A 24,003-nucleotide genomic window follows, 5' to 3' on the forward strand; every position below is an offset into this window, starting at 1 on the left:
TCCTGGAAACTGTTCAGAGGTGTACAACCAAGCAAATATCTTCCATCAGGCATCTACCATATTCTGAGTGCCTTGCTTCCCTGGGCAAAGATACATTTAAGCTCCAACATCTGGCAACTGACTTGGTAAACACCTACAAAATTATTAACCATTGTGTCAACAACCACCTGGAACGCCTTTTTGAGCTCCATGTGTCTAACTCACGTGGGCATGCCTACAAAGTCAGACAACAGCACAGCTCCCATGACTTTCGGAAAATTTTTTCCACACTCAGAGTTGCTGAAGCATGGAACAAACTACCTGCATCAGTTGATAGTTGCTGAGACATTGCATCCTTTAAAACCTCCATATTTCTTGAAATTCACCAACACTACACCTGATATTACCCCCACTCCATACACATCCATATATGTATACCATGACTCATACGCTGTTCACTTTCCTGACTTTTGCACATAATTCTATGTACTGTTCATGCACCTTTGATGAGTTGTAGTGCACCTGAGCAGCACCATACACAATAATTTCATTATTATTATTATTATTATTATTATTATTATTATTATTATTATTATTATTATCATTATTATTATTATTATTATTATTATCATTATTATTATTATTATTATTATTATTATTATCATTATTATTATTATTATTATTATTATTATTATTATTATTATTATTATTATTATTATTATTATTATTATTATTATTACCCACCCTGAAAGGAAGAGAAGGCAAAGTTGACCCCAATGGCATTTGAATGCAGAACTAGGAAGAAATGCTGCAAAGCATTGTCCAGTGTACTAATGATTTGGACAGTCAACCACCTTAAACAACAACAACAAAAACAACAATAATAGTAATGCAAGGAAAGAACAAAGTTGAAAAATCATTTAAAATATAATCAAGTAAATTAATTCAAACCTACAACACTATCTTGGTCAATGTCAACACGATGTGATAATTTTTATCAAAAAGCAAGATATATTTACTTAATTTATCTTCAGTTTAGGATTATGAATCACTATGTATCTTTACTTTTTTTTTATCGTTTTTTTTTTCTTTTATCTTTTATTTGTTTCAGTCATTAGATTGCGGCCATGCTGGGGCACTGCCCTGAAGAATCTTTTAGTCAAATGAATTGACCCTAATGCTTATAAATATATATATTTTCTAAAGCCTGGTTCTTATTCTATCAGTCTGTTTTGCAGAATTGCTAAGCAACAGTGACATAAACACACCGACATTGAGTGTCAAATGGTGATGGGGAACACACACACAAACACACACACACACACACAAAGGGCTTCTTTAGTTTCCATCTACCAAATCCACTCACAGGGCTTTGGTCGGCCCAATGTTGTAGTAAAAAACACTTGCCCAAGGTGCCACTCAGTGGGACTGAACCCAGAACCATGTGGCTGGAAAGCAAACTTCTTACAACATAACCACACGTGCATTAGTAATTTAGTAAAATAAAGCAAAACTGATACTTGCCTCCATGTTGCTTTGGTTAGTATTCCATTTTGGATGTGGTGTGATAAAGTAGGGCAGAGCACAGATAAGAATAGCAAGACCAACTGTAACATTGGTAATAGCTAACACTCTTGGTCTATGACAGTTCTTAAGTAAATAACCAAAAACTAGCACAGAAGATATAAATCCAACATCATTTATACTTATGAGAATTCCTGAGGATTTGCTTTGCAAATTAAACTGTTTTTCAATAGCTGTAATCTGTGATCCCAAATAATGGTCTAAAGAATGCACGAATATATTTGCAAGGCTGACATAAATGACAAAGACCTGAAAACAAAAATAAGATAAAACTGATATCACTTAATAGAATTGACAAATTAGCTACTTAAAAGCACTACAGAGTTTGACAACCTCGTAGTGTCCTGAATGGAAGGTGGATGACTAGTAATAATAATCATTTCTGCTAAAGGCACAAGGCTTGAAATTTGGTGGGAAGGGACTAGTCGATTACGTTGACCCAAGTGTGTAACTGGTACTTAATTTATTGACCCCGAAAGAATGAAAGGCAAAGTCGACCTCTGCAGAATTTGAACTCAGAATGTAGTGGCAGACGAAATATGATGACTAGTAATAACAATAGAATTGCTTGCTGGCAGAATGGTTAGTATGCCGGGCGAAATGCTTAGCGGTATTTTGTCTGCCATTACGTTCTGAGTTCAAATTCCACCGAGGTCGACTTTGCCTTTCATCCTTTCAGGGTCGATAAATAAAGTACCAGTTATGCACTGGGGTCGATGTAATTAACTTAATCCCTTTGTCTATCCTTGTTTGTCCCCTCTATGTTTAGACCCTTGTGGGCAATAAAGAAATAAGAATTGCTCGCTTTGAGTGTAATAAGTATAACTAAAAGAAAATAGATAATTAAAAAAAATAAATATCAGGTTGTTAGGTAAGTTCATTCATTTCTTTTCCCCATTTAGAGAATATTTTTTCATGGTGTCTTATGGCTTTTTGTAGTTCTATTCATCCTCTCCATCATTTTTGAAATTTGAATAAATTTTATCTATTTTCAAATATATGACAATGGATTACCGAATAGAGTAAAAAGCAAACAAATCTATCAAACAATCCACCCAATAAATAGACACATCAAAAATGACATTGAAAAAGGCTGTTAATGTGTCAACTGACTGAACCTGATGTTATTAAACACCCCTGCGTTTGTATGCAGACAGATACTTTATATATATATATTTGTAAGGAGAAAGAACTATGTTCCTGATCTTCTCTTAGAATTTCATCCGTGTCTTACATAAGCAAGTAATTTGCTCTGTTATCTCTGGTGACAAACATTTGAGGAATAAAAGTAATTTATTGCCATTTTTATCTTTCTCTGCAACTGCATCATCATTATCTTTACACTCCATTTGAGGCGATACATATGGCTTCCAATCACTCTCTGCATGCGGCCCTGTCAATGGCTTGTTTTGCAACTGTATACACAGCATGAAAGTATTTCCATCATTCTTAAGTTTCTTAACTCACCAGATTAATTTTAATAATACATTCTGAAACATTAGCCTTTTATTTGTCTGTCTAATCTAACAGCTTGCTATTTGGGTCTGACTCACTTTTTGATTATCGCGTTTTTTCTACTTCCACAACTAAGTATACAGTATTACATTATATTTATAAACGTGTGTGTGTGTGGGGGGGTGTGTGGGTGTGTGTGTGTGTGTGTTTACATGTCATTGGCTTATGTCAGACAAATGAGAAAAGAGTGTTAAAGGATATGTTTCTTTTATTGAAACTGAAACTCAGAGTTTTTCTCATGACTTGAGTTTCATGCCACTGTGATCTTCAGGCAAGAACTCAGAGTTTCTGTTTGAAAAAGAACTATATCATTCATATATATATATATATATATATATATATATATATAGTAAATCCAAAATAGAAAATCAAACACAAAAAACAACAATGCGAGGATGTGGTACATGTAAAGTATTAGCAGACGCTCAGGGAAGGAAAGAAAGATGGTTTAACACTTCTTTGGAAGCAGAAGAAAGTCCAATAGAAGGGAAGACGGAAGAAGAAAATCACCAACGATTCACATGTGGTTACATATATATATATATATATTGTCAGTAAATCATATATATGTGTGTGTGTGTGTACTTATATAGCGCTTTATGAATATGAAACCACGGGTAACCCTTTGAACCTGTCATAACTAATATTCTCTAAATATATATACGTGTGTGTGTGTGTGTGTGTGTGTGTGTGTGTGTGTGTATTGTGTTAAGAAGCCACTATTGTTTAGCTTTCAGGTTTAAGAAGAAAGGTGTTTAAAACATTTGCATTTCTTCTCAGACTTGTTAGCATGATGAAGCTGACTGAGGTTCAGTTTAAACGTTTTTGAGAAAATGTGAGTAGCAAAGAAATTTTAGAAGGTTGCAGTTAAGTTATAGTTAGAAAGGATTGGATGGGACATTAGAACAGGGATTAGTTTTGTAAAATACAGTAAAGAGGATGAGGGAAAGAAAGGTGAGTGCATTGATTGCTACACAGTTCTGATATTTTAAAGGAGTAGCTGGGGCTGTTGTAATAGTGGTAGATGGGACACAGAAAGGATACAGTATAAAGGGAGATCAGTGGTTATAACATACTGACATAAGAAAATTCTAATCAGTGAAGTTTCTCTCATTTTGGATTTAGTCTAAAATAAATATGATCTTGATTACAATCTTGGTTAATATAAAAGATTTTTGAGGAATTTGTTGGTCTTTCTCATCTTTTCATATAAATCTTATAAAAAATGAAAGAAAAAGACATTTCTTTCTTAATCCTGTTTAAAGCTATAGATTCATCCAGTGAGCTAAAACAATAAAATATTAATAAAAATTGATTGATGAACAATTAGTATTTTAAAGGTTTCATCAGATGTATGACCTGGTCACTGGTACACTTCCATGACAGGTAAGGAGTAAAGGAGTAAAGACCCCCTTCAGTCATGAATGACCATGGGATTACACCCAGAAAGTTCTCCTCCGAGGCACAAGTCCAGGCAAGGTTGTTTATGGAAGACCAGCAGTCGCCCATACATACCAGTCTCTCCTCTCTATGACACCAATATTGTCCAAGGGAAGGGCAAAGGCCGATACAGCTTGACACCAGTGATGTCACAACTCATTTCTACAGATGAGTGAACTGGAGCAGCATGAAATAAAGTATCTTCCTTAAGAACATAACACGCAGCCCTGTCCAAGAATCAAACTCACAACCTCACGATCGTAAGCTCAGTGCTCTAACCACTGAGCCATGTGCCTTCACTTGTCATGTAATAAGTATTTTAATAAACTAAGGTAGTTTAATTACTTGCAAAAAAGATTTGAATATCAGAAAATTTAACAACTTTATTTTTACCTTTATGCTAATCAATCTTTGTGAGAATAACGACCAACATTTATTGTGAAAATAGGAAATATTTTGTCTTGATCTGTGTATCTCAATATCATTGCTGTTGTAAGAAGGTTTTGCTTCAGTCGTTCTGTTCATCTTGGTTCTAGAAAGAGAAACAGAAAATTTATTATCTATTATTTTGTTACATGTTTCAAAAATGGAATGGAACAAAACAGTACAATTGTCAGAAGAATGTCTATGAACTTAATTATTTGCTAAAAGGTATAGTTAATAAAAAAGATTAATAGCTAAAATAGATGAGCTCCTGGGCTGCCAACTGATATATTACACTGATTTATTATTTAAATGCAAGAACACAAATTTAGAACAAAGGAGGTAAAATATGTGCAATGTTAATGCATTTCTCAAAACATTTTTAGCAATATTAGCTGATCGACCAGACTATCAGATATCCTTATACATCACTTTTCACAACAGACTTCCATTCTTTTTTTGGTTATGGCCTTCTCTTTCATTTGCACCTGAATTTCTTTTAACAAATCATCTTCTCATCATCCTAGAGAGCTTCTAAGTGGTCTTTTCCAGTCTCTTAGATATGACTCAGCTACTGCAAGGGACTACCTTCTGTTTATGAGTTTTCTTTAGTATGTCCGGTCCAGTAGAATCTGCAATTTTAGTATTGTGCTGTCACATTGTTCACTTGTTTCTCTTCTCAAATTATCTCATTTCAGATATGTTCCTGAAATGACATTCCCAGCACAAATCTTTCCATGGCCTTCTGTGTCATAGCCAGTCACTGTTCTTCATTCTTTATAGTAGTCCACATTTTATTTGCATATAAATGCTGAAGTAGGACTGTGGTATTAATGAGACTGAAGCTTAAAAAAATCAACAGCCTCGATAACAGCCAAGAATGGTAATTTCACATGTCATTGCTGTTGTAAAATGTTAGCCATCATATCTTTCCTGTCATTTGCCTATTAAATTAGATCTTAAACTATTAAGCTACGATCAGAAACATCTCACATGAGCAGATAATATTTGGACAGAATTTGAAGTGTACACTAAATTTAACAACAAATCTTAAAATTTACTAATGAAGAATACTCTTTATGTTCTATCACTTTGCAGCCAAATATTTTTCAAATTACAATCCACTATCTTTATAGAGAATAACACAGTGAACATTGTTGTGTAAAGCATACCTTGTTTGAAAATGTATCAGATTCTCATAAGTGCTACAGGTAATATGTATCCTAATACAACCATTTGCATTGTTAGTGAATAAACTGATAAACCCATGAAGCCTACTTGATGAGGAAAAACAAAACCTCTCAATGGATGGACAAAGTCAGAGGAGTCAAGAGCCATCAGATATTGTGTATTTATATACGTTTAAGAAACATAAGATGTGTGGATTTTCAGTGGAAATTCATGAAGGAAACCCAACTATTAATTGTCAAAGGTAATAGCATCTTGAGACATGTAAATCACCCTGGTCATTCCACTGCTTCCTTGATATACACCCAACCAATTTGGTCCTCTTGCCACTAGTCTAGGACGTCAGATGGGAGAATGAAGCTGGTTATTCAGTGTAGTTTATTCCTCAACTATAATCCTAGTTCAGTGCAAGTCAGCACTTAAACTTCTCTAAACCACAGACAGAAAGCAGACCTTTCTTTGCAACGGTTGGGGTATCACATGTATCTGAGATAATGAAATACTGCTATTTCTATGGTTTCTTCACACAGAAGATGTAGTATAGGCAGGGGCAGTCATGAATCTCCAGTGACCTGTAAGACTGCATTCTCCATTGTTGTAATGAAGTATTTGGCTGTTGTTGAAAACAAAGGATGAACAACATAGTTAAAAATATGACAAAATGTTCATGGTTGGAACACCTTTGATCATAGGTTTACTTGATAAGAAGTGTGTGTATGCATGTATGTATATGTATATATGTATGTGTGTACGTTTGTATGTATGTATTCTGCATATTCATGTGTTTGTGTGTGTGTGTATTTCTGTCTCCTTGTGTGTGCATGTCTGAGTGTGTGTGTGTGTGTGTGTGTGTGTGTGTGTGTGTCAATGTGTGTGTGTGTGTGTGTGTGTGTGTGTGTGTGTCAATGTGTGTGTGTGTGTGTGTGTATGCAAAAGCACATATTTGAGTTTAGCTGCATGCAAAAATAATTTGCTATATAGATCAAGTAAACTTAATATAGATCACAAAAAGTAACAAGGTCGATCCAAGGTTTCTAACTTGGGATTATTCACACCTGTCTGCTATGTCTTATTCACACCTGTCTGCCAGGTCTTATTCATACCTGTCTGTTAAAGACAAGTAATATTTTGTTGACATTTCTCACAGCATAATTGATAATACAATGCTGCATTGTCATGAAATTGCTATTAACTGTTTTGTTACCATATTTCTGTAAAAAAATGTGCAGCCTTTGTTTCAATTAATTTTGAAAATAATGAAAATTTTAGTTAAATAATTTTGTCATTATTAACCTGGTGGCAGGCTGGCAGAGGCATTAGCATCCTGGACAAAATGCTTGGCAGCAGTTCTTCCACTTTTATGTTCTGGGTTCAAATACCATTGAGGTTGACTTTGCCTTTCATCCTTTTAGGATAAGCACCAGATGATCACTGGGATTGAGGTAATCTATGAGCCCCTATCCCTGAAAATTTCAGGTCTTGTGCCTATTGTATAAAGAATTATTAATCTTGGGTTTTTATGGAAGATTTTAATAAAGATTGCTTTAACCCTTTATCATTTAAACCGGCCATATTAAGCCCAAATATCTTATCTGTTTTATGTTCAAACCAGCTATATTGGGCCTCTCACACCTACCCTACTATGTCATTCTAAAAATAAACCATCACATCATCAAAATCTCAAAGCTACAAGATAATGTGTGATTACATTTGACAGAGTAATTTGAATGCTAAAGGGTTAAAACAGAAAGTTTGTAACAGAACCAGTGCTGGTCTCACACAAGTTACTATCAAAAGCATTATGATATATTTCACAAACAATGTTATATCTTAATATATAAAATCGCAATTTTAAATCATTGATAGTAAAATAAAGGAAGTTTTAAAAAATATTGTCAGTTATAAGATTCATCATCATCACCATCGTCGTTTAACGTCTGCTTTCCATGCTAGCATGGGTTGGACAATTTGACTGAGGACTGGTGAAACCAGATGGCTACACCAGGCTCCAATCTGATTTGGCAGAGTTTCTACAGCTGGATGCCCTTCCTAACGCCAACCACTCAGAGAGTGTAGTGGGTGCTTTTACGTGCCACCGGCACGAAGGCCAGTCAGGTGGTACTGGCAACGGCCACGCTCAAAATGGTGTCTTTTATGGCCACTCGCACAAGAGCCAGTCCAGGGCCACTGACAATGATCTCGCTCAAAAGTCCTTACACATGCCACGGGCACAAGTGCCAGAAAGGCGACGCTGGGCACAGGTACCATCACGATTTCGCTTTCGCTTGCCCCAACAAGTCTTCGCAAGCTGAGTTATTTATAACTAATGTTTAAGAAATATATAAAAATAACCATTCACAAGCAAAGGGATATGTAAGAGAAGTTTCTTTTATGGAATGAAACAAAAAAATTTGCTCACCTGAAATGATCTGTGGAATGTCCTAATGTTTCAGCAAAGTAGAAATAGTCAAAATAGCTGGCAATAAATTAGCTTTTATATAATTAATATCTCAAATGAAAGTGAATGTATTTTTGTGCCAGTCGAAAGCGATACAGCTGGTGTTATAAATTAATTGCACCAATGGTTTTATATGATTGAAAACTTATTTTGCTTATTATTGTAGGGACACACTCTTTAATTTATGCTCAAAATATGGAGATTTTACAATTTAATTCATCCAAAGCAGCAACCATCCTACTTAACACCATATGTTCATGTATGCTTTGGAATATATTTACATGATTTTGTTGTCATTGTACTATCATGTATATAATGGTGTCTCTCATTAGATAGATATGGTCTAATTAGTAACAGCTGATTTCATTAAATATTGGAGCCAATTAAAAATGATATGGGAAATGAGCATTTGATAGTCAGTATTTAATATGAAAAAAATGTTGACAAAAATTGACCACTAAATTTTAATGACAGTGAATTGGATCATGAATAGGGGCAGTAAACAAAGCATTATGAGAACTGAGTAACCCCAGAGAGCTTTCACTAAAAAAAAAAGACATAACTATTATTGAGACTACTTTAAAACATTGAATCTTTATTCTCACCAGTGCTACATCATTTGCACAATTGCCCCAACAATTTGTCCAAGGATAGGGCCACATACCATATGTCTCCCACACAATTCAGGCTCACAACACATAAATTTACTACAACACATAAATTTACTACAACACATAAATTTACTACAACACAATTTCTTTACTTCAACAGGCCCTGATCTATTTAACATTGACCCAAATGAAATCAAAGTAGAAAAAGATCCCATCACCTTCAAATGAAACCTGGATAAATTTCAAGGGATACCAGATAAGCATAGGGCCGATGCTAAGCCCCTGCAACCCCTGTGGTCACAGGGGGCCTCCATAGTTGAGGAGCCCCTTGTTAAGATCAAAGTACATAGAGGAGTCATCTATTTACTTTGGTTAAGATGTTGAACAAGAATTAAAGTATCCATGTTAACTGAAAATTTCAAGAAATAAAATGGTAATACATTGTACCTGCAAAAGTTCTTGTAAAAATATTATATTGTACCATGGACGTGTACCAGACTATGTTGATTGTCTACGATAGCTATTGAACATGAACTTAGCTCTCAGCTTGAATATTCTGAACTGATCGATGATTTTATGAAGCGAAAAGTGCACCGTATTTGTCTTTGAAAGTTGCCTGGATTATAAAAGTGCTCTTATATTAAAACCTGAAAGTTTTACTTATTGAAATTTAAATTTATAATAGACCTAAATTTATAATAGACCTAAATAAATTTAAATTGTTATACTTTTAAAGATGGTTGAAGTGAAATGTATTTAAGTCAACCTTCAATTCCAGACATGTCTAACGGGTGGGCATTCCATCTGTCAGGACCTAAGTTTGACCACTCTAGATATTTATGGACTTTATTACAGGCTGTTTGGGAGGAATGTCACAACAAATACTGCTGAGAACTCAGATGTTGTTTATTGCTCTGGTTTTCGTGGGAAGAGGGTGGAAGATTGAAAAGGGGTCAGAAAAATTGCTCCCTTTTCAATATTGCTCAACACCATGTTTTTACTTTCTGAGAATACTTCACAATTCACTGCTGACAGTATTGAAAGCCTTTGACAAACTTACAACATTGAATGGGCTCTGCTGTTGCTCCTTGCATTTCTTCCTTGTCACAAAAAAACAAGTCTGACTTTACCTCTGTTGTGATGTTATCTTATGTTTATTAGGCGTAGGAGCGGCTGTGTGGTAAGTAGCTTGCTTACCAACCACATGGTTCCAGGTTCAGTCCCACTGCATGGCACCTTGGGCAAGTGTCTTCTACTATAGCCTCAGGCTGACCAAAGCCTTGTGAGTGGATTTGGGAGACGTAAACTGAAATAAGCCCATCGTATATATATATATATATATATATATATATATATATATATATATATATATATATATATATATATATATATATGTATGTGTGTGTGTATATGTTTGTGTGTCTGTGTTTGTACCCCCAACATCGCTTGACAGCTGATGGTGGTGTGTTTACGTCCCCATAACTTAGCGGTTCGTCTAAAGAGACCGATAGAATTAGAATAAGTACTTGGCTTACAAAGAATAAGTCCTGTGGTCGATTAGCTCGACTAAAAGGCGGTGCTCCAGCATGACCACAGTCAAATGACTGAAACAAGTAAAAGAGTATATAAAAGAGTAAAAGAGTCTTTTGAGCCAAGACTTTCCTAGTAATGGATAGAAGTACTATACTCCTACTGTTGGACTAAAGAGATGTATAAGCCTTGTTTTGATAGATAGTGCTAATGTTTGCATCCTTCTAGTGATGAGGCATATACTCCTGGTTTCATGATTTCATGCCTGTGTGATGTAATGATGAAATGTAGATGATCTTAGGTAACTCCTCTCTTTTAAGAGCCCTACAATGCAATCAGTTAATACAAGTTGCTATGGAAAGGTTTTGCTGAGTAAGGGATAAGCTATATATTTGTATGGAAAACTTTCCATTTCATCTTAGATATAAAAATCAGTAGCAGCAACAAGCTTTAGGCAAGAGAATTGCAAACAGGTGGAAAGTAACCACACACCTACCTCCACCTAATTTCATTAAACATGTCACCATGAATACAAACATACTTAATGAATGCTTTACTATATGATTTTTGTATTCCAAAATTTTATTGTAATGTCTGTGCTGTTGTTCTTCTTGTGGCTGCAGAAAGAAATTACATAGCTGAAATCAATGAAGGAACCTCTATGTTGTTACTCAATGTGCTAAAAGTAGAAGCCAAAACTTCTTTAGAGCACACCCTAACGTTTTAAAAAGAAGGACACATTGAACAATATAAACTGAGATATAGGAGAAAAACTGAGATGCCATTGATCATCAGTTTGCTCAGGGATGGCTGATCTGGGGTTGTACAACTTCAGTACATCTTCACTTACCAGCAAATGGCCTGTATGTTTAAGTAAACCTTCATTTCCTGACGTGTCTAAAAGGAAGACATTCCAGCTGTCATGGCCAAAGAATGAGTTTTATTACTCTAGATATTTATGGACTTTATTACAGACTGGAAGGAGTGTCACAAAAAATATTGCTGAGAATTCAAATGTTGTTAAATGCTCAAAAAAATTGCCACACTTTCAATCATGCTTAACACCATGTTGAAGAAAGTATTATATGAATGCAAACATTATGGCAAGAGGTACAAATGAGGGTAGCTACATGAAACTCCATTCTTCACCAAGTACCACATATTGGAGGAGGATCTCAGTAATAACAGTGTAGCAAAACGGCTGAAACTACAGCAAAAAAAAAAAAAAAAATTTTGTCTTTTCATTAATATATGGAGTGGTACTAAAAATAGTTACTATTTTTTTTTTTGTGCAGTTTGGTGTAAAGTTGATATTTGTTAGTTTGGGAAGTGCTGGTTTAACTAGGTCGTCCTTGGTCCAGAAGATCCAGTCTTTCTTTTTTTTCTTTTCAGTGCCCTGTATCTTGGACTACCTTGTCCCACATGTTCATCTTTTTTTTTAAAGACAATAATGTGTTTTGAGGTGTGCTAGTGCCACATAAAAGCACCCAAATCAGTGCACATAAAAGCGCCCATGTTGGTTCCGTATAAAAGCACCTGGGCGGTGCCACATAAAATCGCCCAAATTGGTCCCATGTAAAAAGCATCCAGTGCACTCTATGATATGGTTGGCGTTAGGAAGGACATCCAGCCATAGGAACCATGCCAAAACAGATAATTGGAACCTGGGCAGCTAGCCAGCTCCTGTCAAACCGTCCAATCCATACCAGCACGGAAAACAGACGTTAAAGGACGATGATGATGATGATAACATGGTCCAATGTAATTTTCCTTCTTTAATAGCATGTAATTTGTGTGAGATTTGGCTGTTATCTCCAAGTCGTTCGTGTCATATATGCATTATGGATATTTTTTTCATTCCACAGTTTAATGGAGCAACTACGTCTTCATTCTCTGTGAGCATGGACTCAAATCCAGCCGCCATATGCACTTTTCTCAGATATGAAAACAAAGATAGTACAGAGTACTGAGATTTCGTTCTGTAGTTGAGATTGTTAACTCTTTGAAGTAAAGATTTAAAAAAATAGATAACACCTCTCAAGATAGTCGAAGTGATAAGTGTGCAACATAGACGTTCTGAATCTGCACACTGCAAAAGTTGGTCCAGAGAGAGCAAAATTAAATAACAAAAATGTTTCTTCAGAACTACTTTCGCAGCTTTACACAATATCCTTTTCTACTCTAAGCACAAGGCCCGAAATTTTTGGGGAGGAGACCAGTCGATGAGATGGACTCCAGGATGCAAATGGTACTAAATTTATTAACCCTGAAAGGATGAAAGGCAAAGTCGACCTCAGTGGAATTTGAACTCAGAACGTAAAGACAGACGAAATTCCGCTTAGCATTTCGCCCGGTGTGCTAACGTTTCTGCCAACTCGCCGCCTTGACTTAACGCAATATCCTTTTCTACTCTAGGCACAAGGCCCGAAATTTTGGGGAGGGGGGCCAGTCGATTACATCGACTCCAGGACGCAACTGGTACTTAACTTATCGACTCAAAGAGAATGAAAGGTAAAGTGAACCTCGGCGGAATTTGAACTCAGAACGTAAAGACAAACGAAATATCGCTAAGCATTTTGCCCGGGGTACTAACCATTCTACCAGCTCTCCGCCTATCATCTATCTCAAACACTTCAGAAGATATACAATTTTAAACAATTTATGCATATCACGATTTTCTTATAAATTACCCACTATGCTAGAGTTTTCGGAATAATTGTCAAAAGTTTTATCGATTTTGCAAGTGATTGAATAATTGAATCAAGAGAAGTAAGTCATTGAAGACATCTTTAAGTGATCTCCCTTGCATGTCTCTCAAAATGGCAGGCCTGAGTGGCGCTGGAGGGGCACCAGTGGAAATGAAATATAATTCAAACCAAAGATAACCTACAGTTTTATTTTTATCATTTGAAAATAGCATAAAGTAAGGATTTTAACAAATTTTCAGCACTGAAATTGTTTTTGTAACCCCTTGTCTAAACGACTATATTGAATTAAATGTTATTAAAGTCAACGTTGAATGACCTTTACTTCATTCTGACGAGAGACAAAAAATTCCATCAAGTGAATCCTGTTTTATTCTTCTTCTCTTTATAATCTCTCATTGATTACAATTTTTATTCGTGCCCTTGCTTTTCTTTGTTGAATTAATTCAAGTTGATTCTATAACTTTATTATTTATTACCCTTTAATGTTCATTAATATTTGTTTATATTAAATTTCACGCCCCGTTTTTTTTTGGTTTTTTTCTCTAGTTTGTTTTTATGTTTTATTAAAAAAAAAAAAGGGTTAAAGTCTGAAAAAGTGATACTAATTAGATATAACTGCCAAATGTCTTCTTTTATTATTATTATTAGACTGTATTTTAGAGAACTATCCAAGTCTGAAATGTATCAACCGTTTGCTCATGTTCCCACTTGTTTTGTTTTCGTTCGAGTCCCTAACCTTGAGTGATTAAAAATAAATATACTCATTCATATTATGTAATAATTCACAGCACCAAATTGTAATTCTGTGTAAATTTCGTCTATATATTATCGTAGCATTTTAGATATGTTTCTTAATACTGAACGAGGGAAGGTTTGGAACTAAACACGGGACGTACATTGTTGTCAAGTTAATTACTGCTAACATTTTCAGTATCTTTTCTATCATTTGACTGACGAAAACTTTGCCTCGTCTTTTTATTTACCCTCCTTTTTTTGTGTGCGTGTTTTCTTTCTAACCTGCCTCAATACCGTAGAATAAACGTAAACGTTTTGTTTATTCTACGATGTACAGGTAGAAACCTTCAGTTTTTCATTGCTATTTGTACACATGTGGTTTATAGATTTTTAATTTCTCATGTGATTGTATTATGTAAAAAAAAAATTTTAAAAAAAGAAATTGAAATTTCCAACTTTTGATGTTGGAAATATCTTTTCTCCTCATTCGTAACTATCTGTCAATTTAGAAATCTAGTTGATTATGAAATACGAAATATAAATAGTATTATCCGTAAATATTTTGTATAAATCAGCCATTGTGCAAATTGCATCTCATATTTGAGTTTATCACCCAACATCTTTTAAAAACTAAATCTTACTTCTATCAAGGAAATTTTAATTGAAGTTTATTTCGAACGTTCATTTCTAAGCCAATGTGTAAGAGTTGAAATTGTGAATTGCATGTACATATTGCATTATAATGTAAAGACTATTTCATTTGGAGAAGCAAATAGTTTTCGGATTATTATGTTTTTTTATTAAAGTGTCACATTTCTAAAATTCCGAAGTCTCATATATCAAATTTTAGCAATAAAAAAACAAAATCCTCATCTGGAGGTACATGAAGCTGAAATGCTTATAAAGTCAAGGAGAAAATATTTCTAACAGAAACCAGTACTAAGAGGTTACGATGTTATTGAACAATAATGAATTACTTAGCAATACTTAAAGTGAAACCTTTCAAATGTCAGTGTATGGTTTAGCCAGGGGAGGAAGACTACATGCGCGACCTTTTCCATTCCTCTCACTGGACATTGTGGGAGGAATGGTAAAACAAGTTATCGTTCTGGAGAACTTATCTGAATGCTCTTCTAAACTCACCCACGAGCCAGGTTGTGGTGTTAAACTGGGCATTGGATTGAATTTAACACATCATCAAAATTTTCGAATATTTTTTGTAATTTTCCTGTTAATACATCAGAGTAAATAAGGTCAAAAGAATTATCTACTGAAAGGTGAATTTGACTAAAAACACTTCCTTTAAAGACAGAATACTTAATTATACTTCAATTTTAATCCGGATTAAATGGTTTTAAAACTGTATGATACTATTGATCTCAAATAATTTCAGTTTTAAATCAGACTAATTTCACTGTTCAACTTGTATGCGAAAAGCTTTTTAAACTGATGTTTCTGCCATTGCACTTAAGATTGCATTTCTTAAGTTCTCTGACTTTTGTTTTTTATATCTAAGTTTCTCAGTTCTATTTTATTATTGTATCAGTTGATCTTACTTCCCCATATACAAAGGTTACACAACTATAAATAGTAACTCAGGCACAGAATTTTCCAGTAATAACATTTATACAAAGAGGAAGAATGAAATGTTCTTCTTATTCTTTTGCTTCAAAGATGTTAAGAGTAACATACATAATGGATAATTTAGCTTCTAAGATGTTTTAACAGCTCTCTGTTTTTTTTTTTTTGTCTATTTCTTACAGAGGAATCTTTGCTGTATCATGGATCCATCAAACTTAAGTAATTCTGACATACCAATTTTAATGAAAGGATGCAAAAGCTATGCTGAATTTTTGTGTGGTTATGGTGCTGCCTTTATCAACATTACTGTCACATTTCCCATTAACAAGGTGACATTTCGTCAGCAGCTCTATGGTGTAAGTAGTGTGACTGCTTATAAACAAATTTATCATGAAGGTCTACGCCATTTATACCGTGGGCTTCTGCCTCCTTTGTTACAAAAGTCAACATCTGTTGCAGCTATGTTTGGAATTTACCAGAATTACAATGAACTACTCTTGAGGAAAACTAATCTGCCAACAGATGTTAGGAAAGGCACTGCTGCATTTTTTGCTGGAACTACAGAAGCAATTTTGACACCTTTTGAGCGCATACAGACACTTATGCAAGATCAGACTTACCATAAACGTTTCCAGAACACCTTTGAAGCATTTCGAATGACAAGTTCTTACGGACTAAGGGAATACTACCGTGGTTTGACTGCTATTCTTTTGAGAAATGGACCGAGCAATGTTTGTTTCTTTTTGGGGCGGGACCATATCAAAGAATGTCTTCCAGAAGCGGAAAGTAAATTAGAAGTAATTGGACAAGACTTTATAAGTGGAGCTTTATTAGGTGCTGTCATTAGTACTGTTTTGTTTCCATTAAATGCTATCAAAACACGCATGCAGTCAGAATTTGGATGTAAATTTATCAGTATTTACGATGCTTACTGCATACTGCTTACTGAACGTAATTATTCACGAATTAACTTATTACGAGGAATGCATATCAATTACATAAGATCATTTATGTCATGGGGAATTATTAATGCTTCTTATGAATTTTTGTTGACTTTCTTGAAACCAAAATCTTGATCACCTGAAAGTGAATGCTGGACAGTATGATTCTGAGCCCATAAATAGTAATGAATTTTTTTTTTTTAATTGAAAGGATTTGTTCAAGGTAGGATAGTAAATGGGAAAATAGTTTAGTGCTGATTGCTTTACTGCTTTTTTTTTTTTTTTTACTTCTGTAGTTTATTTGTATTAATGATTTAGTAGTGTAGAATATTTGGCTGTGTTTGAATGCACTAATTTGATGCATGGTGGTGATATTTTCTGAAATGCTTTTATTGATTTCAGTCCATCTAAAGATGAAATATAATGCTTTTTGTGACATACTTCCGTTTATAATATTTGGGGAATGAATGCTGATCAGTCGGTATCATGTTAAAAAGTTCAAACTGAAAGCAGATTTTTGTTTTAGTTTGTATAAGTTCTTCGTTCTAACCATGTTGTTTCAATTATGTTCTCATTCCCATTTAAAAATGGAACTATTCTGCTGATTATCAAGTTAAACGCTTTAATTACTATATGTTGTTGAGTATAACCACCAGATGAGGGTGCTATCCCGAGATACTACTAGTAATTAAATTATTAATAATGATTTTTTTTGACTTGGAACAGTCATATTTTTTTTTTTTGTAGCAGGTACAATTAATTAATTTGACCAAAGCAGTTGACTAAGACTTATTTTGATCCTTTGTTTCTACCATCCATTACAGTCAATAATATTGAAGTTATTCTAACACTTAGTGTCAAAGGTTTTTCTTCTTTTTTTTTTACATGTGTGAATGTGAGTTTAAAATTTAGATGTGTGGTATGCGAGATGTTTGCTCTTTTGTTTTGTTGAAAAATACTTTTTTTTCTTTTTTCAATGAAACATCATTAATTCTTTGTTTCTTGTTTCACTACATGATTATTTTACCAATTTTGTTTCTACAAAAACAAAGGTGAAAGCAATCCTTTTCTTCTTAATATGAAATTGACTATTGTGTTTCCAGAAGAAATAAAACTGAACAATATTTTGTATTTGATATGGTAGAAAAGCTATGAATGATAATGTTTCACATACAAAATTGCAGAATATTTAATATAAAACAATTCTGCAGTTTTGAATCCTGAGATTTAAAAAATAAAAAAAATAATTGTAAGATGTCAAAAAATGTCTGGTAGTTATTTGCACGTGGTTAAATGTGTTAATGACTACAATGAATTCTTTCGTTTGACTTATGTTCTACTTATTTTAATAGGTTTTAAAGAAAGTAATGTCATTAGTTTAATAAACACAGCATGCAGTACAAACCCATACACACATATATAGGAAGGGGACCCAGCCATAAAAAGTCTGCCTCAAAAGAATTCCATCTGAATTATGCCAACAAGAGAAAGTGGACATTAAAGTGATGTGATGTTGTATACACATCTGTGTATATATATATATATATATATATATACATATATATATATATATATGTGTGTGTGTATATATATATATATGTGTGTGTGTTGACACGTGTGTATATATATGTACACATACATGTATGTGTGTATATATATATATATGTGTGTATATATATATATATATATATATATATATATGCACACGCGCATATACATGTATAGAGATATATTTGTGTGTGTGTATGCCAAGTTGTGTCCTAACATGACCACTTCTTGGATGCTACCACAGATCACAGACAGGACAACCACTGGGCATTTGTTGGTCTATTTCAGAATCAGGGAACCTTTGTTTAGATCACCTTCCTTTTTGGCCCTTCATGAGTAACAGCTGAGCATTGCTATCCCTAGAAATGGTTGCTCAGTCATTCTGGGTGCCACCAAATCTCTCCCTCATTTAGAAAAGAAGGAGCCAGTACCCATATTTGAAATTACATACTTCATGCTTGTCAGGCTTGTTTGTGCTACAACACCCTGTCACAGCAGGGCTTCATGAGAGATTTATAATGTGTTTTTCAACAAGTTTCTGTGCATGGAATTTGTTGTGAGTGAAGCAAATACAGAACTGCTCTCACTTTTCAACTAGGACAGTTTTCCTACTGGTGGTCTAGTATCAGCTGCAATGACAAGAAATTGAATGGCTCTCAAGTTTTACAGTACATCCTTCTTTTAGACAGATGTTCTGACAGGAACTAGGGCTCCATCACGCCAAAGTGGACTTACAGCATTCCTGTACACCATCTTAAGTATTTCTGTGTATGTGTGCATATATGCATACAGGCCTAGGTGTGTGTGTATACACATAGATTTATGTGTATACATATATAGGTATGTATGTGTGTGTGTGTATATATATATTATATACACACACATACTTTGCCTGATGAGGATAATTATATATCTTTGTTTGGCTGTGACTTGATCATTGAGTTGCAAGGTAGGTTGAATTCAAATTAAATAAACCGTATAATTTTGTGCTTTGTATTTGGTTTGCAAGATTCTCGATGTGAAATTTTGCTGTCCTTGGGAGAGTCATTATGCCATTGATAATAACAAAGACACAGGTTCAATTCCACTTCTTTATAAGTCAGGTGGTTAACTATCTAACCACCTAACTAAACAACCAGTTAGAGGGTTAGATAGTTAACCAATTGACTAAGAAAGAAGTGGAATTGAACCTGTGTGTGTGTGTGTGTTATTATTAATGGCATAATGACTCTCCTAAGACACAGCAAAACCATATAATCTGCATTATATATTGAATACTCTCTTCCATATTTGTCAACAAACAGCAACTTTTGAACGTGTGTGTGTGTGTACACACACATATATATTTCATGTGTGTAGATCTTTTGCCAACTTATATCATTGAAGGATGTAAATATCAGTGAGTAAACTGGTGCTTTTTGAGAAAAGTTCTTTGTGATATTTGTTCTGCACCAAGTTACAGATACTTGCTTGTCATTCTCGCCTTGTGAACTACTGTGAACTTGTGATTGTCTCATTGGAAACCTATAACCAACGATGCTATTGTTCACAAATTATGATATATATATATATATATACACATGAGATATAAGTTTAAATTTTCATCAAAGTAGCAGGCTTGTTTATATGTCTATAAACATGCAAACAAATTACTTAAATTTGTTTCAAATAACTAAATAAAAAAAAAATCCCCTAATAATGACAGAATTTTCTTTCCAACTTATCATCAAATGGCATTTACTGAATATCTAAGGTCTCTGGAGTATTGCAGTCTATTGGTTTCTATTGTCAGCATTATAAAGTTGGTGTAAACTTGAATGTTTAAGCTCTGTTGGATCTTGTATCCTTTAAAAATTTCAAGAAACTGTCTCCAAAAGATAACAGTCTCTTGATTTCAATATCAGATATCTTCAGAGTGTTCATAATTTTCTTTCATATTCATGAACGACATAATATTTGTGATCAATTTTATTTTCTCCTAAATCACATTAAAGGAGGTTAAATTTTTTTTTCTCTTAAATTAAAGCAGCTATTAATTACAAATCAACTTCAATCAATTTTGATTGCCAGTCAGTATAACTTTTCATAAAACATTGTCTTGTTCATTTGTTGTCTTTCTGGTACAAGATGAAAATGGAAATATTAAATTCCAAATTTGTTTATACTGTATAAATGTTTTTTTTTCTAAAGTAAAAAATGAAAAATAATAAATATAATTCTATTACATTTTCTTTAATTTTATTTTTAACAAATACCACAACTGTTTTTATGTCATATCTAAAGTTTTTTAATTCTCCTTGAAAGGATGTGGCTGTGTGGTAAGAAGCTTGCTTCCCAACCACATGGTTCTGGGTTCAGTCTCACTGCGTAGCACCTTGGGCAAGAATCTTCTATTATAGTCTCAGACCAATCAAAACCTTGTGAGTGGATTTAGTAGACTGAAACTGAAAGAAGCCCGTCATGTATGTGTGTCTGTTTGTCCCCAACCACTGCTTGAGAATTAGTGTTGTGTTTATGTCTCTGACTTTGTGGCTCAACAAATGAAACTGATAGATTACCAGTCTTGAAAAAAAAAAGTACTGGGGGTTGATTCATCTGACTAAAAACTCAAGGCAGTGTTCCAGCATGGCTGCAGTCTATTGATTAAAACAATTAAAAGATAATTAATGCAGCACCTGTTTACTCAGTGTTCAGCACCTTATTCTTAGTTGGAGGAAAGAGAAAGGGAAGTGCCCATGACATTTGCAAGGTCTCTGAGACCAGTGAGTTTGCTGTTGAAACTGTTGCTAGCGAATACTTGCAAAGAAGAGACTCTGGAAGATCAAAGTTCTGTGACAAAGGATCGGGCACAGTGGTTTGTGTAGAATTTGGACACATCAAAAGCGTTGAATATGAGTGGATCAGGAGTGCCTGAATGGACTTTCAAGACCAGCCAGCTCTAAAGATCATTTTAGTAGCAATAGAAAAGAGAGAAGAAACAGCATAGCTGTGTCTGTTAAGAGGTTGGAATGTGTCTGTCAGTCACTTCAGAGGCCCTCATGTAGACATGATAGTTTAGAAGCTGAAATATTTTCTAGCACTGAAGAAAAATAACATGACTGAAGACTCTAGCTGAATGTTGTCCATGTTGAGAAGAGGATGTGTTAAGGCTGGTCCCCACCGGTCAAGAGGATTGGCTTGCTAAGTATTCTGACTGGTGTGCTAACGATCCTGCCACCTTGCTGCCTCATAAATATTCTCTTCAACTCTAGGCACAAGGCCTGAAATTTTGGGGGAGGGGGCCAGTCGATTAGATCGACCCCAGCACGCAACTGATACTTAATTTATCGACCCCGAAAAGATGAAAAGCAAAGTCGACCTTGGCAGAATTTGAACTCAGAACATAACAACAGACAAAATACCGCTAAGCATTTTGCCCAGCATGCTAACGTTTCTGCCAGGTCACCACCTTTGAGATCGTAAATATTGCAAATTGGATTTATGGACATGTTGTATAGTGAAACTGTATACTCCTCCCAGTAAAAAGTAGTTATAGCAAGCCATTATAAATAGACCAGGAGAAGGTCAGACGGTTAAAGTCGAGAGTTGTGTAGACTGTGTTGATAGTCGCGTCTTCGCTGATATAGTAATCATGCTGTGAGATTGAGTGGACCTTTTGAGTATAATAATACTCTATGATTGGGGGTCATACAGTGCCAGATAGAAACATTCTAGCTGGCAGAGATGTTAGCACGCCGGGAGAAATGCTTAGTCGTATTTCGTCTGCCGTTACCTTCTGAGTTCAAATTCCGCCGAGGTCGACTTTGCCTTTCATCCTTTCAGGGTCGATAAATTAAGTACCAGTTACGCACTGGGGTCGATGTAATCGACTTAATCCCTTGTTTGTCCCCTCTATGTTTAGCCCCTTGTGGGCAATAAAGAAATAAGAAACACTCTATCGACAACTTCGGAATATAACAATATCTGTCAGAGCAACAACCGTCATCAAAAGACAGATACAACAGTGGCAAAAGACCGCTTTAAAACAGGAGACCAACAACGAAAGTGTCCAAGGAGGGCAAACATGTTCTTAAGTACAAGAGAGTAATTTGATAGATTAGTGCAATTAATAGAAAACTTGGTAAGTTTGAAGTTTGTCTGCTGTACAGATTGATGGAAATAAGAGCTACATGTAAGTCCTCAGAATGATGATCTGCTTGTAATTCTTGGGAAAGGAATTAGGAAGACAAACAACTCAAAAGAAGAAGAAGATTAATGAATTGCAGTGACAATGAATTATTGCTGTTTCTTAGCCCCAAAGGCATTCTAACAGTAAATATTTTGTCTTTTCAGAGTACATAATCTAATTATATCAGCATGGAACATGGACATCAAAAGATAAAAATTATGATGATGTCCTTTTCATGTTAGCAGGGTGTGATTTGGCTACTTTTGCTAGCAGATCAAGTAACTATGAGGATGTTCTCTCAATCTGTACTATCAACTTTTCTTTTTCTTTTTTATTTCATGGAATTTCGAAGTGCTGAGTTGGCAGATGATGGATTGACAAGAAATGTCAACAAATGTCACCAGATGCAATCCAATGACAAACAATGGCATCATCCCTTGAAGCCATAGCTCTGCATAAGTTTTAACATACATATGGTTTCTTCCAGTTTCCATCAACCAAATTCTCTCACAAGACATTGGTCAGCCAAAGGCAGTTGCAGAAGACACTTGCTCATGTGGTTGAGAAAGCAAATTTATTTTCATAGCTAATGTCTGTGCCTACACAGTTATGCCTGCATTTCATTCATGTTTGTGCTTCTTCTATGCTTGTGTTTAAATGGGGGAAAAAAAGTAAGCCCAATACATTACGATCTGAAAAACTAGTTTTAAATTGTCTACAAATTTTAGTGTTTTATTGCTATTAGCTGATAAAAATGAATTAGTTATATTAGAATATGAGGCTTTATTCGATACATCGTACAACAGACAGAGAAAAGCAAAGACAATTAGCTTCACTTTTGAATGGGTTGAGAGGTCATGTGATGTGACATGAGTGTAAGCAGAGCCAGTTTCCCCTGTTTTATTTTATGGAAATTGGTGAGATTGGAAATTGGTGAGATTAAGGACATCTATAAATCAGTGCCTGTAAGGAGAGAATTCCCAAGACTGGGAAGTTAAGGTTGAGTATAGTGATTAATGTGTTTGAGACACAGTAAAGATAGCAAGAGAAAATATTGATGGGCCTAGAAAAAAGTTGGTATGCAACTACCTACTCCTAAGAAGCTGAAATGAGACAATTTGGTGCAGCTGTTTGGACACTGACAGTCTGAGTGGATATTCAACTTGTCTTGGCAGTGGAAGCAAACTTACACACACGCATAGAGAGATTACACATACCTATTGAGTCAAGTACATCAATATCAAAGTAAAAATTGTAGTTGTGATACCCATGCCGGTGGCACATAAAAAGCACCATCCGAACGTGGCCGATGCCAGCACCACCTTGACTGGCTTCCATGCCAGTGGCATGTACAAAGCACCAACCGATTGTGGCCATTGCCAGCCTCCTCTGGCCCCTGTGCCGGTGGCATGTAAAAAGCACCCACTACATGCCACTACATGGTGTTAAGGACATCCAGCTGTAGAAACACTGCCAGATCAGAGTGGAGCCTGGTACAGCCTCCTGGCTTCCCAGACCCCGGTCGAACCATCCAACCCATGCTAGCATGGAAAACGGACGTTAAACGATGATGATGATGATGATAATACAAACG

General features: G+C 35.0%; 2 protein-coding genes across 8 annotated transcripts in view; one reads left to right on the forward strand and one right to left on the reverse strand.

The window, feature by feature from the left end:
• The window catches only part of LOC128247649 (solute carrier organic anion transporter family member 2B1-like), a 15,431-nt gene extending 6,771 nt beyond the window's left edge, over positions 1 to 8,660 (reverse strand). The window contains exons 1-3 of the mRNA XM_052967621.1: positions 8,549 to 8,660; positions 4,912 to 5,050; positions 1,504 to 1,812 (exon numbers count right to left, since the gene is read on the reverse strand). Coding sequence (XP_052823581.1) covers positions 1,504 to 1,812; positions 4,912 to 5,043 — 441 coding nt within the window. The 5' untranslated portion in view covers positions 5,044 to 5,050; positions 8,549 to 8,660. The remainder of the gene's footprint in view (positions 1 to 1,503; positions 1,813 to 4,911; positions 5,051 to 8,548) is intronic.
• LOC106875194 (mitochondrial nicotinamide adenine dinucleotide transporter SLC25A51) overlaps positions 1 to 20,465 on the forward strand; it is a 67,936-nt gene extending 47,471 nt beyond the window's left edge. For 4 of the 7 annotated variants that reach the window (XM_052966915.1, XM_052966918.1, XM_014923234.2 and 1 more), the window contains one exon: positions 15,935 to 20,465. In XM_052966915.1, the coding sequence (XP_052822875.1) occupies positions 15,953 to 16,828 (876 nt within the window). In that variant the 5' untranslated portion in view covers positions 15,935 to 15,952 and the 3' untranslated portion in view covers positions 16,829 to 20,465. Of the gene's footprint in view, positions 1 to 13,504; positions 13,652 to 14,306; positions 14,509 to 15,198; positions 15,449 to 15,934 lie in introns of those variants that run through there. The other 3 variants (XM_014923233.2, XM_052966917.1, XM_014923236.2) reach the window with 3 other exon arrangements.
• The last annotated feature ends 3,538 nt before the right edge of the window (positions 20,466 to 24,003 follow it).

This window comes from Octopus bimaculoides, chromosome 4, assembly GCF_001194135.2.
Source record: "Octopus bimaculoides isolate UCB-OBI-ISO-001 chromosome 4, ASM119413v2, whole genome shotgun sequence".
NCBI classification, from domain to species: domain Eukaryota; kingdom Metazoa; phylum Mollusca; class Cephalopoda; order Octopoda; family Octopodidae; genus Octopus; species Octopus bimaculoides.